Raw genomic sequence first — 24,216 nt, forward strand, 5'->3', positions numbered from 1 at the left:
CAGAATGTTTAAAACATTCAGCTATATGCTTATCATAAGACTCACTTTTAGATCAGATAGAATTGTGTTCAAAGTGGAAGTATGAAAATAGATACCCTATACAAATAGTATCCAGGAGAGAGCTGGGGTGGCAGTGCGAATATCGTGCAAGATAGACTTAAAGACAAAAATTTTTACAGTAGACCACAAAGGACATAAGAAGATAAAAGTTATAAACACATATGCACCGAACAGAGCCTCAAAATATATGAAGCATACATTAACAGAATTGAAGAGAGAAATAGTTCTACAATAATTGTTAGACATTTCCATACCCCACTTTCATTAATGCATAGAACAGCTAGATAAAAGGAAACAGAGGACTTGAACAGCCACTATAAACCAATGAGACTTAGCAGACATACATAGGAAACTACCTAGCAACAATAGATTACATATCCCCTAGTGTACACGGGGCATTCTCCAGGATAGACCCTATCTTAGACCACAAAACACTTCTCAGTAAATTTAAAACATTGAAATCATACAAAATATTTTCTTTGACCACGGTGAAATGAGACTAGATCACAGCAATAGTGAGGGAGAGTGACTGGAAATTCAGAGCTGAGTGGGCTTTAGGGGACAGTGGAGGGAGAATACTCTGAAAACAACTATAAAAAAACAAAGATGACTCATACCCCACCTCTAGGCCTAGTAGTAGTGTGAGGGTTCTGGGGAAAATAGCCACCACTTGATTGGGTTATAGTGAGAGGTGTTTCTGCAGAGTGCTAGGCTCTGAGTAAGAAGGTAAAGGAACAGAGGAGAGGTTCCGGATATATAGGGGGTTTTGCTGAGGATGGATTATGAGTTCCAGAGGATTCCATGGAAGTTTTTCAAGAATGCAGAAAGGTGGGTTGGGACAGGACAGGGATTGTGCAGAGCAGTATGAGGATTAGAGTATGGGAGTTGATGTTTTGCCTGGGAGTCGGGCTTCTTGTGGTGAACTCATTAAAACAGAGATAATGGGAGTAATGAGAGTGTTCCTGGTGGGTCCAAGTCAGATAATATGCTTTTGTGGGTTTGCTCTGAATCCCTGACCAGTTGTTTTTTATGGGAAAATGCTTTGATACTAAATAAACATTTAAATATTTAGAATTAAACTTGTTGAGTTGACTGTCTTAACAGACTGTCTTAACAAAGAGAGTGAACAATGCCTTCTTCATAAGATATCCATTAGTTTAGTCAGCTTCCTTTGTTATGTCCATAACACCTGTCACAGTTGTGGGGAGCCTTACAAAGAACTTGTTTTCAGCGTTGAGTAGAAGCAGAACATAATGTGTTGTCACTGTTTGCTTTTTATTTGCATTTTGCCATTTAGTAATTGCCAGTTGTCCTGGCTTCAGTCTTCCATTCACTTGACCCTGAGCAGGTTAGAAATTTGGGGGAAAAGTCTTTTTGATAACATTCAAAGGTTCTTCTGTTTCTGTGTAGGGTCCACAGGGCTGGCTTGGTTGGAATTGACCATTCTGTATTTTAAAATGTTGATTTATCCATGTGTAATATGTATAGACACCTGTGTTGAAGGGGAAATAATGGATAAGCAGATATACTTAGCACAAAACCCAGGAAATAAAAGAACAGGGAGAAAAGTATAAAGCAGACACAGTTTGACGTTTCCAAATTTGTCTTTCTTGTCTGTCTGCATCTCCACTAGGAACTACTTGAAAAAGCAAGTTAAGAACACACATATAAACTGAAACCAAAACTAATTATTATGCAGGGTTAAAGCCTCACTTATTCTCTTTACTTTTCAGATTTTAAAAAATATTGGCGTACACTGTAAAGTGTGTCCATTTTTGAAACCTTTCTTTGGGTTCATCAGAAGATGTTTCCAGGGTGAAAAGAGATACTGACCTAATTATCTTTGTCCTCAGTTCAGATGTTATGTATGATCAGGAAGGGCAATTAAGCTTATTGTTGATCTAGAGTTATTTGATGTTATTGTTCTTAATTATTGGTAGGTAAAGAATATGATTTTAGTTGTACTTTATGCACTAAACAGAAACTTTTTTTTTCCCCCAAGGAACCAAATGGAGAGACTCCTTCATCTTTATACAGAGTTGCAGCAGTACTTCTACAGTTTAATCTTATTGATTTAGATGATCTTTATGTACATGTAAGTCAAGTGGGCTGCTAAGAATATTTGAGTGTCCATCTCAGGGGTGGGAAGAGGAGTAGCCAGCCATAGAGTGTTGGCCTGGTTTTAAAGGTGGGAAGCTTTGTAGGTAGAATTAATTGAATATAAAGGCAGGAGTATTGACAGGGGCTTCATGATCATCTTAGGGGAACATCAGGAACCTCAGAGTGGTTGGAGCCTAGGGTAGTATGTGGGGAGATGAAGATGGAGAAGAGTATGTTGGGGCTAAACTTTGCAGGGCCTTTTAAGTCCCATAGTAAGGAGTTTGGATTTTTTCTTGTTGGGAGTAGAGAGCCCTTCAAGATTTAAAGTAGAAAAGTGATGTACAAACTGAGAATATGGAAAATTTGTCAGTAAAAGGAGAATTCAAAGACAGATAATGAGTTTATAGGCAAGTATAGGCTGGTAGGACAAATGGAAAAAGGATAGATGATGGTAGATTTGTTACTGAAATGTTTGAATTTGACAATAAATGCCCAAATGCAAGTGGCCCAAGTATTCCTGTTAAGGTGTCAAAGATCTTGAGATGGATTAAAAACCAGTTTATTTATTTTTCACGGGACTTCTAAAACCTAAGGGCAAAGAAAGATTGGGAAGTAAAAGGGTGGGAAAAATATACCAGGGAAATTATTACTGTTACAGACAAAATAGACTTTTTGGCAAAAAGAGATAGTCACTTCATAATAAAGTTGTGTTCACTAGGAAGGCAAAACAGTTGTAACTTTATGTACACTTAATTACATATTCTCAAAATACACAAAACTAGAAATTGAGAGAACTGTAAGAAACTTACAGGGGTGCCTGGCTGGCTCAGTCGGTAGAGCATGTGACTTTTGATCTTGGGGTTGTGAGTTTGAGCCCCACACTGGGTGTAGAGATTACTTAAAGAAATGTGTGTTTTTTTTTTTTTTTTTTTTTTTTAAAGAAACTTATAGTTCATTATAATGGGAGATTTTTAGAGGCAGTTGTATTAATCTAGGTTAAAGATGAGGACCTATAGCAGGTACATAGGTAAAGCGATAAAAATGGGTTTCATGGCCAGTGGAGAGCAGAAAGAATGAGGAAAAAGTCTTGCTTACCTTCTCGTATCAATGTATAGTGACTTTTCTCCCCATTTTTGACTAATGGGATGAAGTCTACAATATATAGCTTAATATTTCACTATGTTTCCTTTCATTGTTTACTGATTATTTACTTTGCATTAGACTTAGTTACTGAAATAGATGATGTCTGAGGGCGGGAACACTTCTTATATAGCCTACCATAGTGCCTAGAAGAAACTACTAAATAATGGTTTGTTGGCTATATTTTTCTGTGTCGGGTTTTTTATTTATTTTATGAAATACCTACATTAACCATCTTTCACTTGTACAAGATGGCTGTACTAGAGATGACGTGATCCTTTTTCATAATGGAAGGTTGACTATACAGATACTACTTTTTCTTTTGTAAATAACTAAAAACTGGTTTGTGACTTAAGTCAAATAGTAGGTATTAGAAAATGAAAAGTGAGATGTCAAGTTCATAATTTTTCTACTTGAGATTTTTTTCATCTAAAGGAAATAAATTTACCCCTTCATGTAATTCAGTAGCTAACCCTCCCAAATTGGATCCATATGCAGTACTCTTTTAATATGGGGTTTGGCCTTTAAAGGGGAACTCTGATAATTTTCATGGAATAGGCATACATTTTCTTGGGTAAATTAATAAATAGAATGGTAAGCATCACTGTTGTATTATATTAATTTAGGACCTCTAACAGAAAGAAGGCAAAAGAATTTCGAATTGCTACTTGATTTTAAAAGGTGTACAAAATTCAAGTACTTAACCCTGTTAGATTATAAGAAAATAATGGAGAGAAACTTATTTTGAAAGCAAATCATGGTCATTAATAGGCTAGACCTTATTTACATTTTGGTCAATTAAGGGTAGATAGTGTTTGCTTTTTATATGTGTAAGCAGTATTAGCTATTTTATAAAACTTTAATGAACCGTTTTTAGCTTCTTCCAGCTGATAATTGCATTATGGATGAACACAAACGAGAAATTGTGGAAGCTAAGCAGATTGTTAGAAAACTTACAATGGTTGTATTGTCTTCTGAAAAAATCGATGAGCGAGAGAAAGAAAAGGAAAAAGAAGAGGAGAAAGTAGAGAAGGTATATAGTTCATTTTTATAAAATTAACATTGTCCTATGGATTTAGAATTTGAAAGTTAACTTGTAATAGTTAATCAGCTTATGGGAGAATAATTTATTAATTTTAATTGTAGTGAAGTCTGGTTTTTGGAATACTAATTTGCAAAGGTGGTTTGGGTTTTAATCTGATTGGCACCTTCCCAAAAGAGCCTGCCATGTTTTTTGTCCACAAATATCAAAGTGTATTCTAAGTAAAATATATGACTATATTTGTGCTCTGTTTATTAATGTCTCTCAAGTCCTAAGGGGATTCTCAAAGATGAATGAATTCTAGTTCCCTATGGCACAATAAAGCATTAAATACAACTTGAGCAAATCCGTTGTTGTTTTTTCAGTAGCTAACAAAACTTGCTTTTACTTTCAGGAAAATATCATTGCATTTCCCATGGGTGGCAGCCATTGTTGACATGCATTATTGTGGTGTTTAGCTCAATTTTTTAAGTGAGAAAATGCTGAGATTTATTGGTGTCTACATTCTGAGTATCTTCACTGTAATTGATTTTTAGCCACCTGACAACCAAAAACTTGGTTTGTTGGAAGCCTTGTTGAAGATTGGTGATTGGCAGCATGCGCAGAACATTATGGATCAGATGCCTCCCTACTATGCAGCTTCACATAAGCTAATAGCTCTTGCTATTTGCAAGCTCATTCACATAACTATAGAGCCTCTCTACCGAAGGTAAGTTACTATATGCTTTTCGAATCATTGAGGTAGATATAGCTTAGGACTACAAAAAAATCTGCATATTTATCTTGTCTCCTCAAACGAGCAAATACTTCAGTATGTTTTATAGAAGATAAGAACCATTCAGAGTGTATGAATCTGATACATATTAATCAGTGACCTGTCTCTTAACATCTAGACCAGGTGGTGCAGAATGCGGGCTGCAGTGTAGTCTAAAAATTGTAGGTTAGATGCCTAGGTTGGGTGTGCTCCACTGAGAGTGAAAACTCTCTTCTGTTTTTGATTTTTCTTCCTTTCTTGGGGGCGGGCAGAGAATTCCTAAGGTTTTTACTTAGTGTAATTTCCCTCTGTTGAGGGAATTTCCCTCTGTTGAGGGGCTCTGAGTGAGGACATTGCCTCTCTGCTTGCCTTATCTCTCCTGGCATATAGGCTGCTGTTCTGGAAATTGCTAGTGCAGCCTTTCTCATCATCCCTAGTTGTGTGTCGACCAGTCCTCTAGCCCTCAGCCTGCTTGCAGGATACTTAGGAGCAGTATTGGCAGCAGCTCTGGCTTCAGCCCCACAGATCAGAGCCTGCCTCCAGGGCCCCAGCCTTGTGACTCGTGCATAGCTGCTGGCTGCTGCCTTCAGTGCCACCTGGGCTGTGGACCATGAAGGCTTCTTCTCAGAGAGTGACCCCTGTGACTCCACAGCGGGACACCTGCTCAGCAGGTGAGAACTCTGGGCATGCTGTCCTTTTTAGTGTTACACCCTCTTTCATTATGCTGCTCACCTTTCCTACCACCACCTACCTCATACTCAGTCTAGGTAGTGGAACCCAGATTGAGAAATGTTTATTGACTTGAATCACTGTTGTTATATCCATATTTTTCTGTTTCATCTTCCAGTGTCTCTGAGGTCCATCCCTTGTTCCCCATTCCCATATCCAAATTCTTGATAATGGCCAAGTTTAACTAAGAACAAGTTCATATGGTGTATGTTAAATGTTACTTGAAATCTGCGTTTCTCTGATTTCCTTATGCAGTAAATTGGAAACATTCTCTGAGCTCTGACTTTCTCCAAATGAGTATTGTTTTTGTCTTTTTCTACCAGTTAAATTATCTGCTGTTAATAAAGTTAGGCACAAGTGAAATATAGAAAGCAAATTTGAGCAAGAAAAGCTTTACTTAATCATAAATATGACTGTGTTAACTTAAAATAGGGTATTATATAGTATATATAAATTTTGCTTCTTTTTATAGAGTTGGCGTTCCTAAAGGTGCTAAAGGCTCACCTGTTAATGCTTTGCAAAACAAGAGAGCACCAAAACAAGCAGAGAGCTTTGAAGATTTGAGGAGAGATGTCTTCAATATGTTCTGTTACCTTGGTCCTCACCTTTCTCATGATCCAATTTTATTTGCAAAAGTGGTGCGCATAGGCAAGTCATTTATGAAAGAGGTTAGTAAGATTTGTTTTCTTCCAAGCAGAAAGCTTAAATTTTGGAGTGAAGATGTTCTGTGTATATTTGTGTTATACGTATCACTAGAAATAAAAAGAAAGTGAACTTAATTTAAGAAAAGGTTATGTTGAGTAAGGTTTGGGGAAAAGTCCATTATGTTGTGTAGACACACACACACACACACACACACACACACACACACACTTTAATCTAGGTAGAATATTGTTTAAGTCCCCCACATAGGTAAACATACTTTGGACAAGTGATTGCTTTTTTTGAATCCCCTTTTATTCTGTTCATTTATTTTCTTGGCTACAATTTTGAATCATGTCATTATTTATATGAAGTCAGACTGTTGAGGATCCTTTCTTTTCTAGTAAACTTTGTATTGAAATAAAATGTACAGAACATAACACAAGTCATAGTTGTACACCTCAGTGACTTTTTTCCCAAACCAAACAGCCAGGTATCCCCCACCAAGATCAAAAAATAGAACAATACCAGTACTCCAGAGTTTCCTTTGTACTCCTTTCTAGTCTGTACCCTAAGGGTAACCATTTTTGCTATTTTTTAATTTTAAAATCAGCTTTGAGTTATAATTTACATACAATTTACTTCACCAGTTTAAAGTGTACGATTTGATGAGTTTTGACAAATGTACACAGTTGTGTGTCCACTACTGCAATCAGGATAGAGAATATTTTCATCACTCATCACCCCAGAAACTTCCCTCTTTCCCCTTTGCTTTCAATTCCGTCCCTTTGTTGCTGGTTCCTGACAACTACTGATAAGCTTTCTGTCACTCCAGTTTTGCTTTTTCTAGAAGTTCATATAGATGGAATTGTATAGAATGTACTCTTTTCTGTCTGTTTTCTTCCACTTAATGCTTTTGAGATTCATCCAAATTGTTGGACATGTCGGTACCTTTATTGCTGAGCAGTATTATATAGACATAGCAGAGTTTATGCATTCACCAGTTGGTGGGCATTTGGGTTGTTTCTAGTTGGGGGCTATTATAAATAAAGCTGCTATGAATATTCCTGTACAAGTCTTTTTTTTGGGGGGGGCATATGTTCTTGTTTCCCCAGGAATGGGATTGCTGGGCCATATGGGTAAGTGTATGTTTACCTTTTTGCCAAACTGTTCCAACATGTCTGTACCATTTTGCATTCCTGTGTATGGCATCCAATGGCTCCACATCCTCATCAGTACTTGTTATTGTCACTCTTAAATTTTAGTCATTCTAATGGGTGTTTAGTGGTACTGTTGTGCTTTTAATTTATGTTTCCCTGATGATTGGTAATGTTGAGCATCTTTTCATGTTCTTATTTGCCATTTGTAATCATCATATATCAAATTGTCTATTCAAATCTCTTACCCATTTTTAATTGGATTGTCTTTTATTATTATTTCTTTGATTTGCCTTTTCATTATGCTAAATGTCTTTGGAAAAGCAAAATTTTAAATTTTGATTAATTCCAATTTAGTAGTACTTGTCTTTTGTGGTATCTTCTTTGTGTTCTGAGAGATCTTTGCCTAACCTAAAATTTTGAAGCAGAAAGGAATACATAATTTCTTTTCAATTGTAAAAAAAAAAAAAAAAAAAAAAAGGCTATCAGAAGGATCTGCAAATTGTTACAAGCACAAATACAGTTTTCTCCAGTGTTTGGTGATTGCATCTAATTTTAATTTTTGACAACAGTAACTGTACACAAAATTTATTAATCCCTTGACACCTGAAATATTTGATTTGCTCTTACTGCTTAGCTGGTAGATTTTTTTTTTAATCTTCACAATTATATGGTGTGTAAAGATACTCTAAAGAAATCTGCTAAGTAGTTTATTACTATACAAATGATTTATTGTATAACGCATAAAAAGGAAGTATAATGGTGTTTCATTATCTTAATCCTTATAGTCTGAAAGGGATGAGTCATGTTAATTAGTGCCTGTTCAAAAAACAAAGGGGTCGTGTCTTTCCTGGTGCCTCATATTGGGAAGCATATGAAGTAAATTTGTCCCATTATTGCTGATGTTAATATTGATTACTTGGTTAAGGTGATGGGCTACCAGGTTTCTCTAGGGTACAGTTATTCTTTCTCCTTTGTTAATATGCATCTTGTGGGGAGATACTTTGAGACCATGTAAATAGTCTTTTTTCTCATCTTACCTTTACCCACTAATGCTGTTTTTTTTTAACTGAACATCTTAATGTTCATATCGCTTGTTCTGAAATTCTTTCTTTGGCTACAAGTATTATCAACTTGTGTGCAGGAGACCAAACAGCCAGCTTGTGGAAGTCATGTACAGAGACATATGCATAAATGTATACAGTTATTGTTACCAAGATGTGCAGGTGCTGGAGGGGTCACCTTTCCCCTCTGCTGTCTCCATTGCAACACTCCTGCACTTCTGTTCTGTCACAGTTGTGCCTGGTGCCTGCCCCTAACTCCAGTCTCTATTTTTGCAGAGGTAGAAGGGCAGAAAGGAAGAGGAAAATGTTTATTTTGATCACAGTGTGGGAAGAAATCTGTCTTTTCTCATTGCTAAGGTTGTGGTAGGGAAAGTGAATCTTTCCAGTGATCTGAGTTAGAATTTTGGTTTATTTTTACCCATAAAAATACTTCACTGTAACAGATCATTTGTCTGTGTTTTCAGGTTTAAAAGGCTTTTGTTGCCTAGCGAAGAATTTATCTAGGGTTTATAAGATTGCTCCTAGAGGGTGGATGTGACCTTGATTCCAAGTAATATATTTATAATTAAACTATTTTAACAGTTCTCTTATTTGTAAGCTTGGGGGTTGCTTGTATATATGAATTATGCATATTTTAAAAATATAAGTAATATACTTTACCAGCTGTCACTTAAAAGAATAGTCTTCTAGCCTACAGTTATTTGTAAATTTGAGGTACATAACATTAGGACCATCTAGTACAGTGATCGTCAAACTTTAGCATGCATTAGAATCACCTGGAATTCATCTTAAAACATTGTTGGGTTCCATCTTCAAAAGGTCTGATGCAGTAGGTCTGGGGTGGAACCTCCTGAAGAGAATTTGCATTTCTAACAAGTTATTTCAGCCTTAAAAGAGGGGGTAGCTCTAAAGAAGATTTCTGTATGAATGGACAGACACATTTTGCTATCTTTAATTTTATTTAATTGCAGAGCATTGCTTTAATGTGGCTCACCTGACATATTTAGAAGTTTTTGACAGTACCTACACACTTACAGATGAAGTCCTTGGTGCTTTTTTTTATTTATTTTATTTTATTTATTTAATTTATTAATAAATTTTTTTTATTTTTTTATTTAATTTATTTTATTATTTATTCAGCTGATGTTCATGGATTAGGTTATGACATCGATAGCTAATATTGAGCTCTTATTCTGTGCCAGGCCCTGTGCCCTTTATGCTTCAGGTTAAGTAAATTATCCTGGGTCACATAATTAATATGGCTGAGATCTCAATCCAGGCAATCTGGATTCAGAGGCCAAGCTCAAAATCCCCATGCTCTCCTGCCTATACAAGTATAGTGTGTCTGAAATTAAAGAAATGGTAGATTATCTAAATTTTCCAATTCTTGAAATTCCTTGCTATTTTAAATTAGATCTATGTTAGTGGTATTTTGTTATTTTATCTCTGAAATCTCTGTGTTCATGTCTCCAAGCTTTTCTTGTTTTCATTCTTCTTTTTTCTATGATTATATCTACGTGTAGAATCTGCCTCTGTCCTTTGTGTTCTACTTTCTTTCACACTAAGTTCATTTATCTTTTTATGCTTTTTTGGGGGGGAGGGTACTATTCGCCCTTTCCATTGTAGCTACAGCATTTCGTTTCATCTTAATATGTATAGCTGTGTTCAGAACTTCTTTCTGATATAGTGACGGTGATTCCTCTTAACCTTTCTTACCTTATTTAAGACCAGTCATTCCCTCCCCTCTCCCCCCGCAAGCTACAGTCTGAGTACTGAGTTCTCCTTTCAGTTTTTTTTCTAGTCTATGATAGGAAAGTGAATGAGCTTGATGAGGCTGAGTATAGCCTTGTTTAGAGTACCTCAACTTTCTCTTCTGAGATCCTCTTACCTGTCCTGTACTAGGCATGTCCAGCTCAAGTGGGTATCCAGCTCCCTTGGGCTTTGGCTCCCTTAGCCGTCTAAGCACAGTTCTTTCAAAGAGCAGGCTTTAGCAGCTGGTTCTTTGCTGGAGTCCTGCTGGGCTTGTATTCACAAGAGTGTTTCCTCAGTCTACTCACTTACCTTACATGTCTTATTTCCTGAAGGATTTTGTTGACTTACCTTCCTTGATCTGTACTACTTCTGGGTTTGGGTTAAGGGCAGGAGCCATTACCACACAGTGTGTACTACCAGAGGGTGTGTGTGTGTGTGTGTGTATGTGTGTGTGTGTTCGTGTTCATGTGTGTTCCCTTGAAGTTAATAGCATAGTTTCCCCTTTTCTTGCCTTGTTGATGGTGAACATGGGGCATTAAAACAACAACAAAAAGGGGGCGCCTGGGTGGCTCAATTGGTTAGGCGTCCGGCTCTTGATCTCAGCTCAGGTCATGATCTCATAGTTTGTGAGTTTGAGCCCTGTGTTGGGCTTTTGCACTAATAGCGCAGAGCCTGCTTGGGATTCTGTCTCTCCCTCTCTCTGCCCCTCCCCTGCTTGTGTTCTTTCTCTCTCTCTCCCTCAAAATAAGTAAATAAACTTAAAAAAAAAAAAAGACATATCGTGTTCACTGCATTAGGGATTAGAGGAGAGAAATTCTGTGTTTATGCTTTGCTCTGTCATCTTAATTCATTTGTCTGGCCAGGCTCTTTATACACTGTTTCTTATGTTGGCCTTTGGTAAAAGCCTAAGTGCTTTAAATTGATTCATAGATGAAGTTTAGAGAAACCTAGAGTCAGAGGGTCAGAATATTCCTTAGACTGGGCATTAGATGATATTAGGAATAGCTGGGATAGTGATACTGTGGTATGTGGAAGAATATCCTTTTTAGGAGGTGCATACTGAATTACTTGCAAATGAAGTGTCATGTCTGCTATTTTTTTTTGGTCAGTCAAAAAGATGGGTAATCTACAAAGTAGGTATATAGGTGTTTATTGATAGTGTGCTATCCATTCAACTTTTATGTAAACTTGAAATTTTTAATAATAAAAATTTGGGTTGCTAGGAACAGAATCTATCTTAGACCACAGATTCCAAAACTCTAGTTTAGGAACCAGTTACTTTAGAATTTTGGGTTGATGATTTTTGCTTTGCTTTTCAAAATTGAAGACCTACCCTGGCGGTGTAGGATAAAGCCCAAAATTAATATTCCTTTTGGATGGAGGTACAAGTACAGTGGAATTATACCATACTTGTGCTTCATTATGCGAATGTGGCCACACTTGTTCCATCAAAATACTCAGTGTGTATATCTAGGAGTAAGGGTGAAATTGGAGATTTTTTTTTCTTAGTTTGGTTCAGTTGCTCAGGTCCCTTGCCACATTTACTGGGAGTCTAATTTTTAAAGTAATGGGTTTTCATTCGACATGGCCCCTAAATGCAAGCCAGTTACTTCATTTCATGTTCACCTGATTTCATGTTCACATCTCATGTTCATTTTATAGTGATTTCTTCTAATTCTACAGAGGAAAAACAGTCTTGTGTTGTACTTGAATGAAAGATAATGTATCTGTGTACATTATAGATAATTTAAGAGATTTTAAGGGTAATTATAAGTATATGTAGTTTTTATTGTATGTATTGACTTTAGAACCTAACTTGCCCGCAAAGATTCTTCATTTAAGGCTGTCCCCCAAAGTAATTAAGGCATTATTACACATTGACTCTTACATTAACGGGTTTCATCAGGATGATCTGCTAGCTACTTGTTAGTTATGTGACCTTTAACTGGTCATTTTTTTTATGGTTTATTGTCAAGTTGGTTTCCATATAACACCCAGTGCTCATCCCCACAAGTGCCCTCCTTCATGCCCATCACCCCCCTTCTCCTCTCCCCCACCCCCATCAGCCCTCAGTTTGTTCTCAGTATTCAAGAGTCTCTCTCTCTTGGGTTTGCCTCCCTCCCTCTCCCCAACTTTTTTCCCCTTCTCCTCCCCCATGATCCTCTGTTAAGTTTCTCCTGTTCCACTTATAAGTGAAAAATGGTATCTGTCCTTCTCTGACTGACTTATTTCGCTCAGCATAACACCCTCGAATTCGATCTACATTGCTACAAATGGCCAGATTTCATTCTTTCTCATTGCCATGTAGTATTCCATTGTATAGATAAACCACATCTTCTTGATCCATTCGTCAGTTGATGGACATTTAGGCTTTTTCCGTGATTTGGCTATTGTTGAACTTTATAAGTTGTCACTACACTAGCTTTTGATGATTTGTTTTAAAATGTTAATATACTGGGACGCTTGGGTAACTCAGTTGGTTAAGCATCTGAGTCTTGATTTTGGCTCAGGTCATGATCTCACGGTTCGTGGGAGTGAGCCCAACATCAGGTTCCATTGGGGGCTATGGGCCGACAGCGTGGAGCCTGCTTGGGATTCTCTCTTTCTCTCTGTGCCCTTCCTCTGCATTCATGTGTGCTCTCTTTCTCTCTTGCTCCTTTTCTCTCTCAATATAAATAAAAAAATAATAAAAAAATAAAGTGTTATATACTTTATTTCCGTCTTTAAATAATAGGTACTACTTTAAAGTAGCAGCTTCATTTCCCACAAGAGCAGATTTGATTTTATATAGGAATGCCTTTGGCTTCTTTACATTGTAGTGGTTATCAGATGTTCCCCCCCTTCTCATTGTGGAAATTTATATTGTAAATTAGTAACAAATCAAAATTTTCATCAAATGAAATTTTTATTGCTGGGGTTTTGTGAGTGGAGTAGTTAAGGGTAGCTGTGGACATGTCAGTTTCCAATTTTAAGTAGGTACAAATTTTGTAAGGATATTTTTAAAACATGTGCCTGGCTGGCTCAGTTGGTAGAACATGCAACTGTTGATCTCGGGGTTGTGAGTTCAAGCCCCTTGTTGGGTGTAGAGATTACTTAAAAAATAAAACCTTAAAAAAATATTTTTAAGACAGTCGCAACCTTGCATTATAATTCTTACTGTCCAAGAGACATTGCTATCATTGGTACCGTCTGTTAGGCTCTTCTATGTACTTTTGCTATTATAAGCCTTATACAAAGCAAATGAACTCTCTTTTGGGAGACCAGATTGAATCTACAAGATCGTTCCTATTTAATGAGCCTGAGCAAGGAAGAACTGTTAGGATGTTTTTATTTGTACTTAAATTGTCACTTGTAATAATTGGTTTGAACTAAGGTCACCTTTGCTATTCCTGAGTATCTTAATGTGACAGTTGTAATCAAGATGTAGAATCATAGTTAAGGTAATAAATTACAAATAAAATCTTAATTTTTGCCATTAGCTATGCTTTTTACTTAAGAGAGACATATAAACATACAAGGATAGGCAGATAATAAGTCTATTAACAAGCAAATGTAGACTGTGTACAAACGGTATAATTTTAACAATATATTTTATACAAGACAGAAGATAGAATTTTTAGTGTGTACCAAATGCACATTGTAAGCAGTTGACTCAACAACCCCCGTGCCTCCTCTCAAAGATTGTTTTCTGAAATTGAGCCTCAGTGTTCAGTTTTAGGAAAAAAAATTCAAAGTGTATAAACAAAAAATATTTGTGAAAACCTCTCATCTCTTAGAGGTTCGGCTGTTCATCTATGCAGATGCTATTCGATTCTGTCTGTATTCCTTTGGGTCTTACACTGGGTCCTTACCATGTTGGTGTGTGCCAGCCCAATTTTCAACTGCTGGCACCTGCCTCTCTTTATAGGAAGGCTTTTCTTGCCGTGGGAGCTTGCATAAGTAGTATAAGGAATTGGTGTCCTGGAATTGCTGGAGAACTAACTCCCCTCATTTCCTCTCTCTAGCTGTCAACCAGTTAAATGATAGGAATTGGTGTATAATTATCATGCCTTGAGATGGGATAATCCCGAGATGCATTTTTACAGAGACCCTCTGAGTTCCCAGTGGGATTAAGCTCCCATTAAACCACAGGAATAATTTGCCACTGGGATTTCCTAGGATTGCTTCCCAAATAAACTGTGGCAGCACTTGTATAGGCTCTGCTTTTGGGGAAATAGAAACTAAAACATAGAGACATACTCTTTTAAATAATTCAATATGAACACCTTAATTTTCCCTAAAGATAGATTTACAGGGCAATTTTTTGTTTTACAAAAGACTTCTATTATGAACTCCATTTATAAAGAGAATTCATTTAAGTAAATCACATATTCATAGTCATTAAGTGCACTGAAAATACCCATTTTTACACACAGCTTGTCAGAACTATGCTTGTGAAAAACACAGTTTCATGTTATCATCAACATTTTAACCAAAGTAATTACTTTTGGGTGGCAAATTTTATGAAACCAAGTATAGCTATTTAGCGTTTTGTTTGCTATATTTTCGTGTTTAAGCCACTCCCACAAGTCCATTTATTGCAATTTGGATGCTGCCCACATAGTAGGTAGGGAGACCATGTGCTTTATTGTCTAAACCAGGACATGCAAGATGGAAAGGTTGTGCTGTTACTTACACTGGGATAAAAAGCAAGAACCAGCACATATGGTCACCCTGTGTATAGGTGACCATGTTATTAATTCTTTGGTACAGATTTGCAATCTTAGTACAGATTTGTATTGATTAAAAATGAAGTGTGTTGGAAGATAGAAGTATTTCATTTAGTATCTCTGTTTTCAGAAATGATGTATCAATATTACTGGTTATTTCTAAGTGTTTTATAAAAATTTAGTAAGTTTCTGATCAAAAAATAAAGCTTTGAACCAAAACATTGAAAGGTAATTCAGTTATCTCTTCTCCGGGCTTGGTAAACCCATATTCCTGTAATCTTTAGCCTAAAGGTTATATTTTCCCATTTCTAAGTTATTTTCATGGGTCTAATTGGATCCTTTCTAGCAAAAAGATTTTCCTTATAGTTTTATCATGGGTCTAATTGGATCCTTTCTAGCAAAAAGATTTTCCTTATAGTTTTAAGACACAAATGTGAAGTTCTTAGCCTAGTGTATGGAACCTAGTACTCAGTAAATGGAAGTTAATAAGAATGAGGAAAATAAAGGTGAAAATAGTGCCATAATTTACTTAGATGTACCTTCAGGTTGAAATCTAGTCTGAAATAAAGTATAGTCTAAAGTAACATTTCAAATATTCACGGGTTAGAGTACTAAAAATAGGACGTCAGTAATAAAGTAATTTACCTAGTTAAATCTACCTTTTCCTTAGCTTTATTTCTTGACTCCAGAAGCCTGCTCTTGGTGGACCTAAATTCTTTTTGTGCTCAGTTTTGTTATGCAGTCTTGTCATCTGCTCTCTCTGAATAGGGCAAGAATGGAACTTGCTTGGGGCCATTTATAGCTGATAGTTTGGGCATAATTATGAGTTTTATTCAGACTTAAAAGTATGAGTTTTATTCAGACTTAAAAATTCAACTACTAATAGTACATTGGCAAACGTACGTTTGATCTTCAAGAGATTGTCAAAGATAGGAACTGTCTTTTGTCTTTGTCAGTTCCTCAAAGATAGGAACTCTGTTCATCTTTGAATTCACAGTGTCTGGCACACAGTAAATGAATGAATGAAGTGGATGTCTTTTATCCACCCCCCACCCCCCCATTTCTTCCTGGGTTGGCCATTCAATAAAACTTTAGTGTCATACTGTGGGAATGGAGAGTTTTTATTTACTGTGAATTAAAGAGCAAATTAAACTACAAGCAGAAGCATCAAGGGAGTTGAATGTGTCTTTATATTCTTACCAAACAAAAGAAGATTATTTTTACTTACATGTGCCTTTTGATTTTGTTTGTTTGTTCATCTTTGTTGTAGTTAGCCATTGATAGGAATGTTTCTTACTGGTCTTCTAGGTAGTTACATTGTGCTTTCCATATTTTTTTTTGTCTTTTTCAAACTTTTCCTGGTTATGCAGTCTACAGAATTGACCTATAGGCATTATAAACTTAAAGATTTAGTAAGGGAATTAAGACAGTTTAGTAAGAAAATTTTTTATTTTTATGCAGGAAACTACATGTAGCTTTATTAGAATCATAGTATACTAGAAAAGGAGTAGCTTTTATCCCCACCTAGTTCTTCCTAGTTCTATGACATCCCCTTATTTCTGCCCCCCACTATACATCTAATATGCCACCAGAACCCCCCCCCATGCCCCCAACAAAACAAAAGCGGCTATTAACTTTGTTTTTGTCAGGCCATTCCTTAACCTGATCCTTATTTGCCTACCGGGATATATGTTGACTTAACATTTGTTCCTATGAAAGGGAACCATATCTTTTTAGCCTGTTGATTAAAAACAGGAAGGATTGTATATGTTTTCCCATCAAGGTGACATGGCAGTCTCCTGGAATTAGTTTTAAGTGAAAATGTTGCACAAAAGTTAGGCTTCTCTGTAGCATTACCTATTAAATTACTCAAGCATGAAAACGTAGATGCACAAAATACCCATTTCTGCCAAGAAAATAATAAGCTTGTATGGGGCGCCTGGGTGGCTTAGTCGGTTAAGCGTCCGACTTTCGCTTAGGTCATGATCTCGCGGTTCGTGGGTTCGAGCCCCGCGTCGGGCNCATACTCTGTCTCTGTCTCTCTCTCAAAAATAAACATTAAAGTGGGGCGCCTGGGTGGCTTAGTCGGTTAAGCGTCCGACTTTCACTTAGGTCATGATCTCGCGGTTCGTGGGTTCGAGCCCCGCATTGGGCTCTGTGCTGACTGCCAGCTCAGGGCCTGGAGCCTGTTTCAGAGTCTGTGACTCCCTCTCTCCCTGACCCTCCCCTGCTCACGCTGTCTCTCTCTCTCTCTCCTAGAAATAAATAAAACATTAAAAAAAAAATAAGCTTGTTAGCTGCACATTAGCTTTTCCTCTTCCCTCACTTGGTATTGAGTTAAAGCCTTCTCAGAAATCTAGATTGTCCTTGATTATCAGTGCTTCAGTTGTCCTTTTGGCCTTTGCATGGTCCTCCAACCCTCTACCTGCCTATACACACATAAATGTTACTCACTGTTTCATTTTGAATGGATGGACAGCATCAGCATCAAACATGGCACTTCAGCAATCCATCTGCAAATCATTGACACAAAATGACCCATGTTTTTTCATTCAGTCCAACTTAGACAGTGGTTTTGTCTTTGTCAGCAGTGTTACTAATATTTTGGGCTTATTTCTCATTGAGAATTTAAGTAATGGTGAATTAAAACATAGTTTAAATTTCTTTGGGTTTAATTTTTTTTTCTTAATGTTTTAGCCTTACATTGTACTAGTTCTAATGTAGCAGAAAACCAAAACTTCTGGGTGGAAAAGTGCAAATGCATTATAACAAAATTGTGCTAGATACAACCTTGTAATAAATACTTAGGTCAGTTTTAAGATGCTTTGGTTTGTGATAATGAGGTTGAGAAAAGAATTGGCTTATAAAATTGATATTTAAAATTCATGAATGCAAAATGATTTGGAAGTTAGAAATAGAGGTGAAATTTTTAAATGTTAATTGGTAATGCTGGCTATATTTAAAATCTATGTTTGTTTAAAAAGTAAGGAAATAATTCACAACCATGTACAAATTAATTTTTTCAAATCAGAAGCTAAATTGTGACATCATAATCTTAACCTTTTTGCATTTTATTTATAGTTTTTTTTAATTTTAGTTTCAGTCTGATGGAAGCAAACAAGAAGATAAAGAGAAAACGGTAAGAGACCAGAAAAATCCAATGTGTCTGATATTTGTCTTTTTTATAGCATACTGTAAATTTTACTATGATCAGACTTGAATCACCTATGTGAATATTTTGTACTCTACATGCTGAGTATAGCTTTTGGAATATCATACAGTTATCGTTTAAGATTGACAATTCCTGTTTTGGAAGGTTTCTACGTTGAGAAAGGAAGAGGGATAATGAGTTCCTCATTCTCTTGCTGCTCCTTTCCTTACCTCATCTCATTGCTTTCTTAGATGGAGAGACACAAATATCCACTGGGAAAAGGACAGTGATAGTGTGGGGGAATTATATGTATCTTATGAGATGAAGGAATGGCAATTTTTCCAAGGCTGGCATAAACTTTTTTTTTGGGGAGGGGGGTGGGGATTAATATGGATCTTTTACTGATATAATTTTTCCCCCCTTCTTCTTAGGAAGTTATCCTTAGCTGTTTACTTAGCATTACTGACCAGGTACTACTTCCATCTCTTTCTTTGATGGACTGCAATGCTTGTATGTCTGAGGAACTATGGGGAATGTTTAAAACATTTCCATATCAGCATAGGTAAATACATAATTTTTGTATTTTTAACTACTATTTTAGTGCATTAACATCTAAGTGTTTAACTTTTCCTAATTCTTCATCTCATCGTTTTTTAAGATATCGTCTGTATGGCCAGTGGAAGAATGAAACTTATAACAGTCACCCACTTTTAGTAAAAGTTAAAGCCCAAACAATAGACAGAGCCAAATATATAATGAAGTAAGTTTTAATTTATTTTTCTTCATATTAATCTAAAGTATATCTGGATCTAATTTACTTTCTTTTAACCAACTTATGTCTGAGTCTCTGTTCTTAGGAAGCCTATGAGTATTTGCTAATGGGATAGTTTATTATATACTGCAGATAGAATGACTATCAATTTTTGTGTTTATTTTTCTTTAGCTCATTTTGACTAAGTTTTTATAGTTGTCATATTTGCATAGCTGTAAAATCAAATAAGCCTCTTTAATGCATCATGTTATAGGATTTTTTTTTTTTAAAGGACAGCCTACTGTGGCCTTTGCTCAATTTGCATAAGACATTTAATGGTGTATACAAGGTGGTCAAGGTTCTTGAAATTTCCTCTGCCAAAAGTTATCATAATAAAGATTTTTCTTTTTTGGAAGAGCTAATGGAATGATGCAAAACTGTCTCCTTGAGTCCACTTTTTATTTTTTTCATTTGTGTGCTTTATCTTCATGTCATTGAAAACATAAGGGTGATGTTATTTGACTTCTTGGTAAACTGAAATTTAATTTTACACATTGTGTACTTCAGATTAGAGTTGGTTTATAATACTAAATACACTGCTATATCGCAAGTATTTTCATCAAGGCTATTGATTGTCATTTCTTTCATGTTTGTGAAGTGGTATGGTTATTCTAATTAAAATAGTTCATTCTCTAGTTTAACTAGATTCAACAGTATGCAATGAATTATTTCACCCTGGGGAAGTTGGGGAAGGCATGGAAGGAGATACTAGAATTCGTCCTTCCAAAAGAGTTCAGTCTTAAGATTTCCCCAACTAGCTTAACAACAGCAGCTAAGCTAATGTTTATGGAGCCATTAATATTTGTGTGCAAGGCCCTGAACTAAGTGATTTATATAAATTATTTAATAATACTTTTGACCCTTGAACAACATGGGTTTGAACTATGTGGATTCACTTCTATGTGGACTTTTTTTTCTTTTTTTTTCCTTATGTTTTCTTTATTTCTGAGAGAGAGACACACACACACAGCGTGAGCAGGGGAGGGTCAGAGAGAGAGGGAGACACAGAATCTGAAGCAGGCTCTAGGCTCTGAGCTAGCCATCAGCATAGAGCCCGACACAGGGCTTGAACCCTCAAACCATGAGATCATGACCTGAGCCACAGTCAGACGCTTAACCGTCTGAGCCACCCAGGCGCCTCATATGTGGATTTTTTTTCAGTAAATACATTGGAAAATATTTTGGGTATTTGGAACAATTTGAATTTGAAAAAACTTACAAATCATATCACCTAGAAATATTGAAAAAATTAAGAAAAAGGTATGTCTTGAATGCCTAAAATATATGTAGATACTAGTCTTTTATAATTTGCTACCATAAAATATACACAAATCTATTTTAAAAAGTTAAAATTTATCAAAACTTGTATGTATACTTAACAGACTATACGTGATGCCATTTGTAGTCAAGAGAAACAAATGTAAACATGTAAAGATTTACTATTAAGTCATAACTACATAAAACTAACTGCAGTAGCTTGTGTACCACTGTAATAATTTCGTAGCTACCTCCTGTTGCCATGCAGTGAGCTCAAGTGTTGTGCGTACCTGCTTAAAACACTGTGTGTTGCTAATAATCTCTGAGCAGTTTATCTCTCTAGTAAATTGCGTATTGCTGAAAAAGTGACATCTCATGGTTCGTATATATTTTTCGTGTTTATTGTGATATCATAAGCCGTGCATAACACCTGGGACCCATATGAAGCACCTCTAGTGCTGCCAAAAGTGCTCCCAAGCAGAGAAAAGTCATGACATTGCAAGAAAAAATTGAATTGCTTACTGTGTACCATAGATTGAGGTCTGTGGCTGCAGGTACCCGCCATTTCAAGATAAATGAATCCAGCCTAAAGACTGTTGTTTAAAAAATTTTTTTTAATGTTTATTCATTTTTGAGAGAGAGAGAGAAAGAGCGTATGAGTGAGCAGGGGAGGGGCAGAGAGAGGGAGACACAGAATCTGAAGCAGGCTTCAGACTCTGAGCTGTTAGTACAGAGCCCGATGTGGGCCTCGAACCCATGAACTGTGAGATTATGACAGAGCCGAAGTCAAATGCTTAACCAACTGAGCCACCCAGGCTCCCCTAAGGATTGTTGTTGTTGTTGTTGTTGTTTTTAAAAAAGGGAAATTCATGAAGTCATTGCTGCAGCTATATGGGCAGATGTGAAAACCTTGTACTTTTTGTAAAATACTTTTTGATCTTGTATTGAAAATGCAGCTGTTTTTATGGGTGCAGGATTGCTGTAAGGCAGAAATATCTATTGACCCTGCCTAATATTTGAGAAAATGCCAAGTCATTTTGTGACATCTTAAAAGGATCTGAAGCTGGAGAATTTAATGCCAGCAAAGGATGGTTTGATAATTGTAGAGATGTTTGGCTTTAAAAAATGTCAAGATAACAAGAGAAGCAGTTTCTGCTGACCAAGAGGCAGAAAATAGATGAGTTCCCAGATGCCATTAAAAAAATCACTGAGGGACGCCTGGGTGGCTCAGTCAGTTAAGCATCCCACTCTTGACTTTGGCTCAGGTCACGATCTCATGGTTCGTGAGGTTGAGCCCTGCATGACAGTGTGGACCCTCCCTCTCCCTCTGCCCATTCCCTATTTGCTCTCTATTTCTCTCTCCAAAAATAAAGATAAACTAAAAAATATAAATCATGGAGAAGAGCTATCTGCCTGAACAGGTTTAGTTTTAATTAAAAAAATTTTTTTAAATATTTTTATCTTATTTTTGAGAGAAAGCGCATGAGCAGGGGAGGGGCAGAGAGAGAGGGAGACACGGAATCCAAAGCAGGCTCCAGGCTCTGAGCTGTCTGCACAGGGCCTGATGCGGGACTCGAATTCATGGACCCTGAGATCATGACCTGAGCCAACGTCGGATGCTTAACCGACTAAGCCACCCAGGCGCCCCTATTTTTAGTTTTTTGATGTTTATGTTTGAGAGAGAGAGAGAGAGAGAGAGAAAGACAGAAAGAGCATGAGTAAGAGAGGGCCAGAGAGAGAGGGAGACACAAGAGTGTCTGTCAGCACAGAGACCAAAGTGGGGCTTGAACTCACAAACTGCAAGATCATGACCTGAGCTGAAGTTGGATGTAGTTTAATTGACTGAACCACCCAGGCACCCCCTGTACAGGTTATTATGATGACAAAAGTTACTCTATTCTGGAAAATAAAGCCACAAAAGACATATGTTAGTAAGGAAGAGGAGCAAACACCAGGATTCAAGGCAGGAAGGGATAGGCTAATTCTATTGCTTTGTGCAAATGCAGTTAGGTTTATGATCTAGGGTGCCCTTATCGGTAGAGCTGCTAGCACCTGAGCCTTGAAGGGAAAAGATAAACACCAAGTGCCAGTCTTTTGGTTGTACAACAAGAAGGTCTAGACAACAAATAGTGGGAGAAGGATGGGTATTACATTGAAACATTTTTAAAGTGGAAAAGCAAAAAAGGCAAATCACCATGTACTTCCATAAAGTTACACTGAATGTGCCTGCCACAGCTGCCTCCCCTTCACCTCCTCTGCCTCTTCCACTCTGCCATCCCTGAGAGAGCAAGAATGGCAGCCGTTCCTCTTTCTCCTCATCTTCAACCTCCTCAGTGCGAAGGCAGCAAGAATGAAGACTTTATGATGATCCACTTCCACTTAATGAATAGTAAATAATCATCCTGTGATTCAGTTAAGAAACACACCTGTATGTTTGTGTTTGTGTGCATCTTCGTATGAAAGTCTAACCCTGTGGGAAGAACTGTAAGAGACGTTTTTCTGTTCTCCTCCTCATCATGTAGGACATTGTGTGCAAGACTTGTATGGAAGTGGATAGCCTGTCCTTACATAGGCATAAAGTGAATGATATTTAACAGCATTAGTAATGTGTTTTGTTTTCTTACTGTTTTACAACTTTGCTTTCAAAGAATCGTATTACCGTACAATTATTATGTACGGTAATAATAATTATTACTATTATTATTATGCCTTTCTCTTGTAATTGGACAAACTGCATATCAGCCTATCATCATAGGTAAGTGGTTTTTTTAAAAAATGTAACAGTGTTTCCAATACTGTATTATGACTATGACTGTAATGCTGTATGCCATTAAAATTTTATAACAATTCATTCATTAGTGTGTATGTAGGCTACTGGGAAACAATTGGATCGATTATACTAGGCTGTCCTAAAGCAATTGTATTGCTGCTGTTTCGTTATCAATGCTTGAATCATACATACCTGTAAATGAATACGAATTTCTTTTTCACCTCATCTTTTCATTTTTGATGTCTAGTGTTAGTAATACATACATCTAAGGTGTTTTGTATCATACAATACTGATGTAGGTACTGACAGACTTCATCTTGTAAATAGATGATGTAAACTTAACGGTATTGATAAATACAGTACAGTACTGTAAATGTGTTTCCCTTACGATTTTCTTAATAACATTGTCTTTAGTTTATTGTAAGAATACAGTATATAATACATACACAGAATATGTGTTAATTGGCTCTTTATGTTACTGGTAAAGCTTCTGGTCAACAGTTGGCTGTTATTAGTAGTTAAGGTTTGGGGGAGTTAAAAATTATACACAGATTTTTCGACTGTGTTGGGGGTTATTGCCCCTAATCTCCATGTTGTTCAAGGATCAACTATGTATTAAATCTTACCAAATTTCTAGAATCTGTCCCTTCCACTCTCTTCTGCCACTATAACTTACTTCTCTTATCTGGAGTATTATGGTGCCTTGTATTTATTGTTTCTTCGAGATCCTTTGGTGACTAGCCATTGCCTGCAGGTTATGATGTGTCCACCTTTATGGCATAGTGATGTGAGACATCTTTTGTGATCTGTCCCTCCCCATTTCCAACCTCTTCCCTGCCAGTTCTACCTCTAACTGTATTGAGTCCAGTTAAGTTTCCCTCAGTGTGCTGTGGTCTTCTTTATCTTCGCATATTTTGTTTCTTTTGTTTGTACAGGTTTTCCCTTACTTCATTTTCCTCTCTCCAACTGGTGAACTCATCCTCGGAGGGTGGGCTCCAGTGTTAACCATCTCATGAAGCCTTCTGTAGCACATGCTGCCAAGCACAATCAGCTGTTGTTTGTTTGCACCACCACTGTC

The 24,216-nt window shown here is 36.8% G+C and overlaps 1 protein-coding gene across 7 annotated transcripts in view; it reads left to right on the forward strand.

The window, feature by feature from the left end:
* Positions 1–24,216, forward strand: part of THOC2 (THO complex 2) — a 110,412-nt gene that overhangs the window by 49,525 nt on the left and 36,671 nt on the right. For all 7 annotated transcript variants that reach the window (XR_005529587.1, XM_039238800.1, XM_039238803.1 and 4 more), the window contains exons 9-15: positions 2,063–2,155; positions 4,178–4,333; positions 4,879–5,051; positions 6,298–6,493; positions 18,247–18,288; positions 18,732–18,862; positions 18,959–19,060. Coding sequence is in view for 6 of the 7 variants with exons in the window: in XM_039238800.1 (XP_039094731.1) it covers positions 2,063–2,155; positions 4,178–4,333; positions 4,879–5,051; positions 6,298–6,493; positions 18,247–18,288; positions 18,732–18,862; positions 18,959–19,060 (893 nt within the window). In the remaining variant the exon portion in view is untranslated. The remainder of the gene's footprint in view (positions 1–2,062; positions 2,156–4,177; positions 4,334–4,878; positions 5,052–6,297; positions 6,494–18,246; positions 18,289–18,731; positions 18,863–18,958; positions 19,061–24,216) is intronic.

The sequence above is a fragment of the Hyaena hyaena genome, unplaced genomic scaffold (genome assembly GCF_003009895.1).
Source record: "Hyaena hyaena isolate Hyena2069 unplaced genomic scaffold, ASM300989v1 scaffold_147, whole genome shotgun sequence".
Classification (NCBI taxonomy): Eukaryota; Metazoa; Chordata; class Mammalia; order Carnivora; family Hyaenidae; genus Hyaena; species Hyaena hyaena.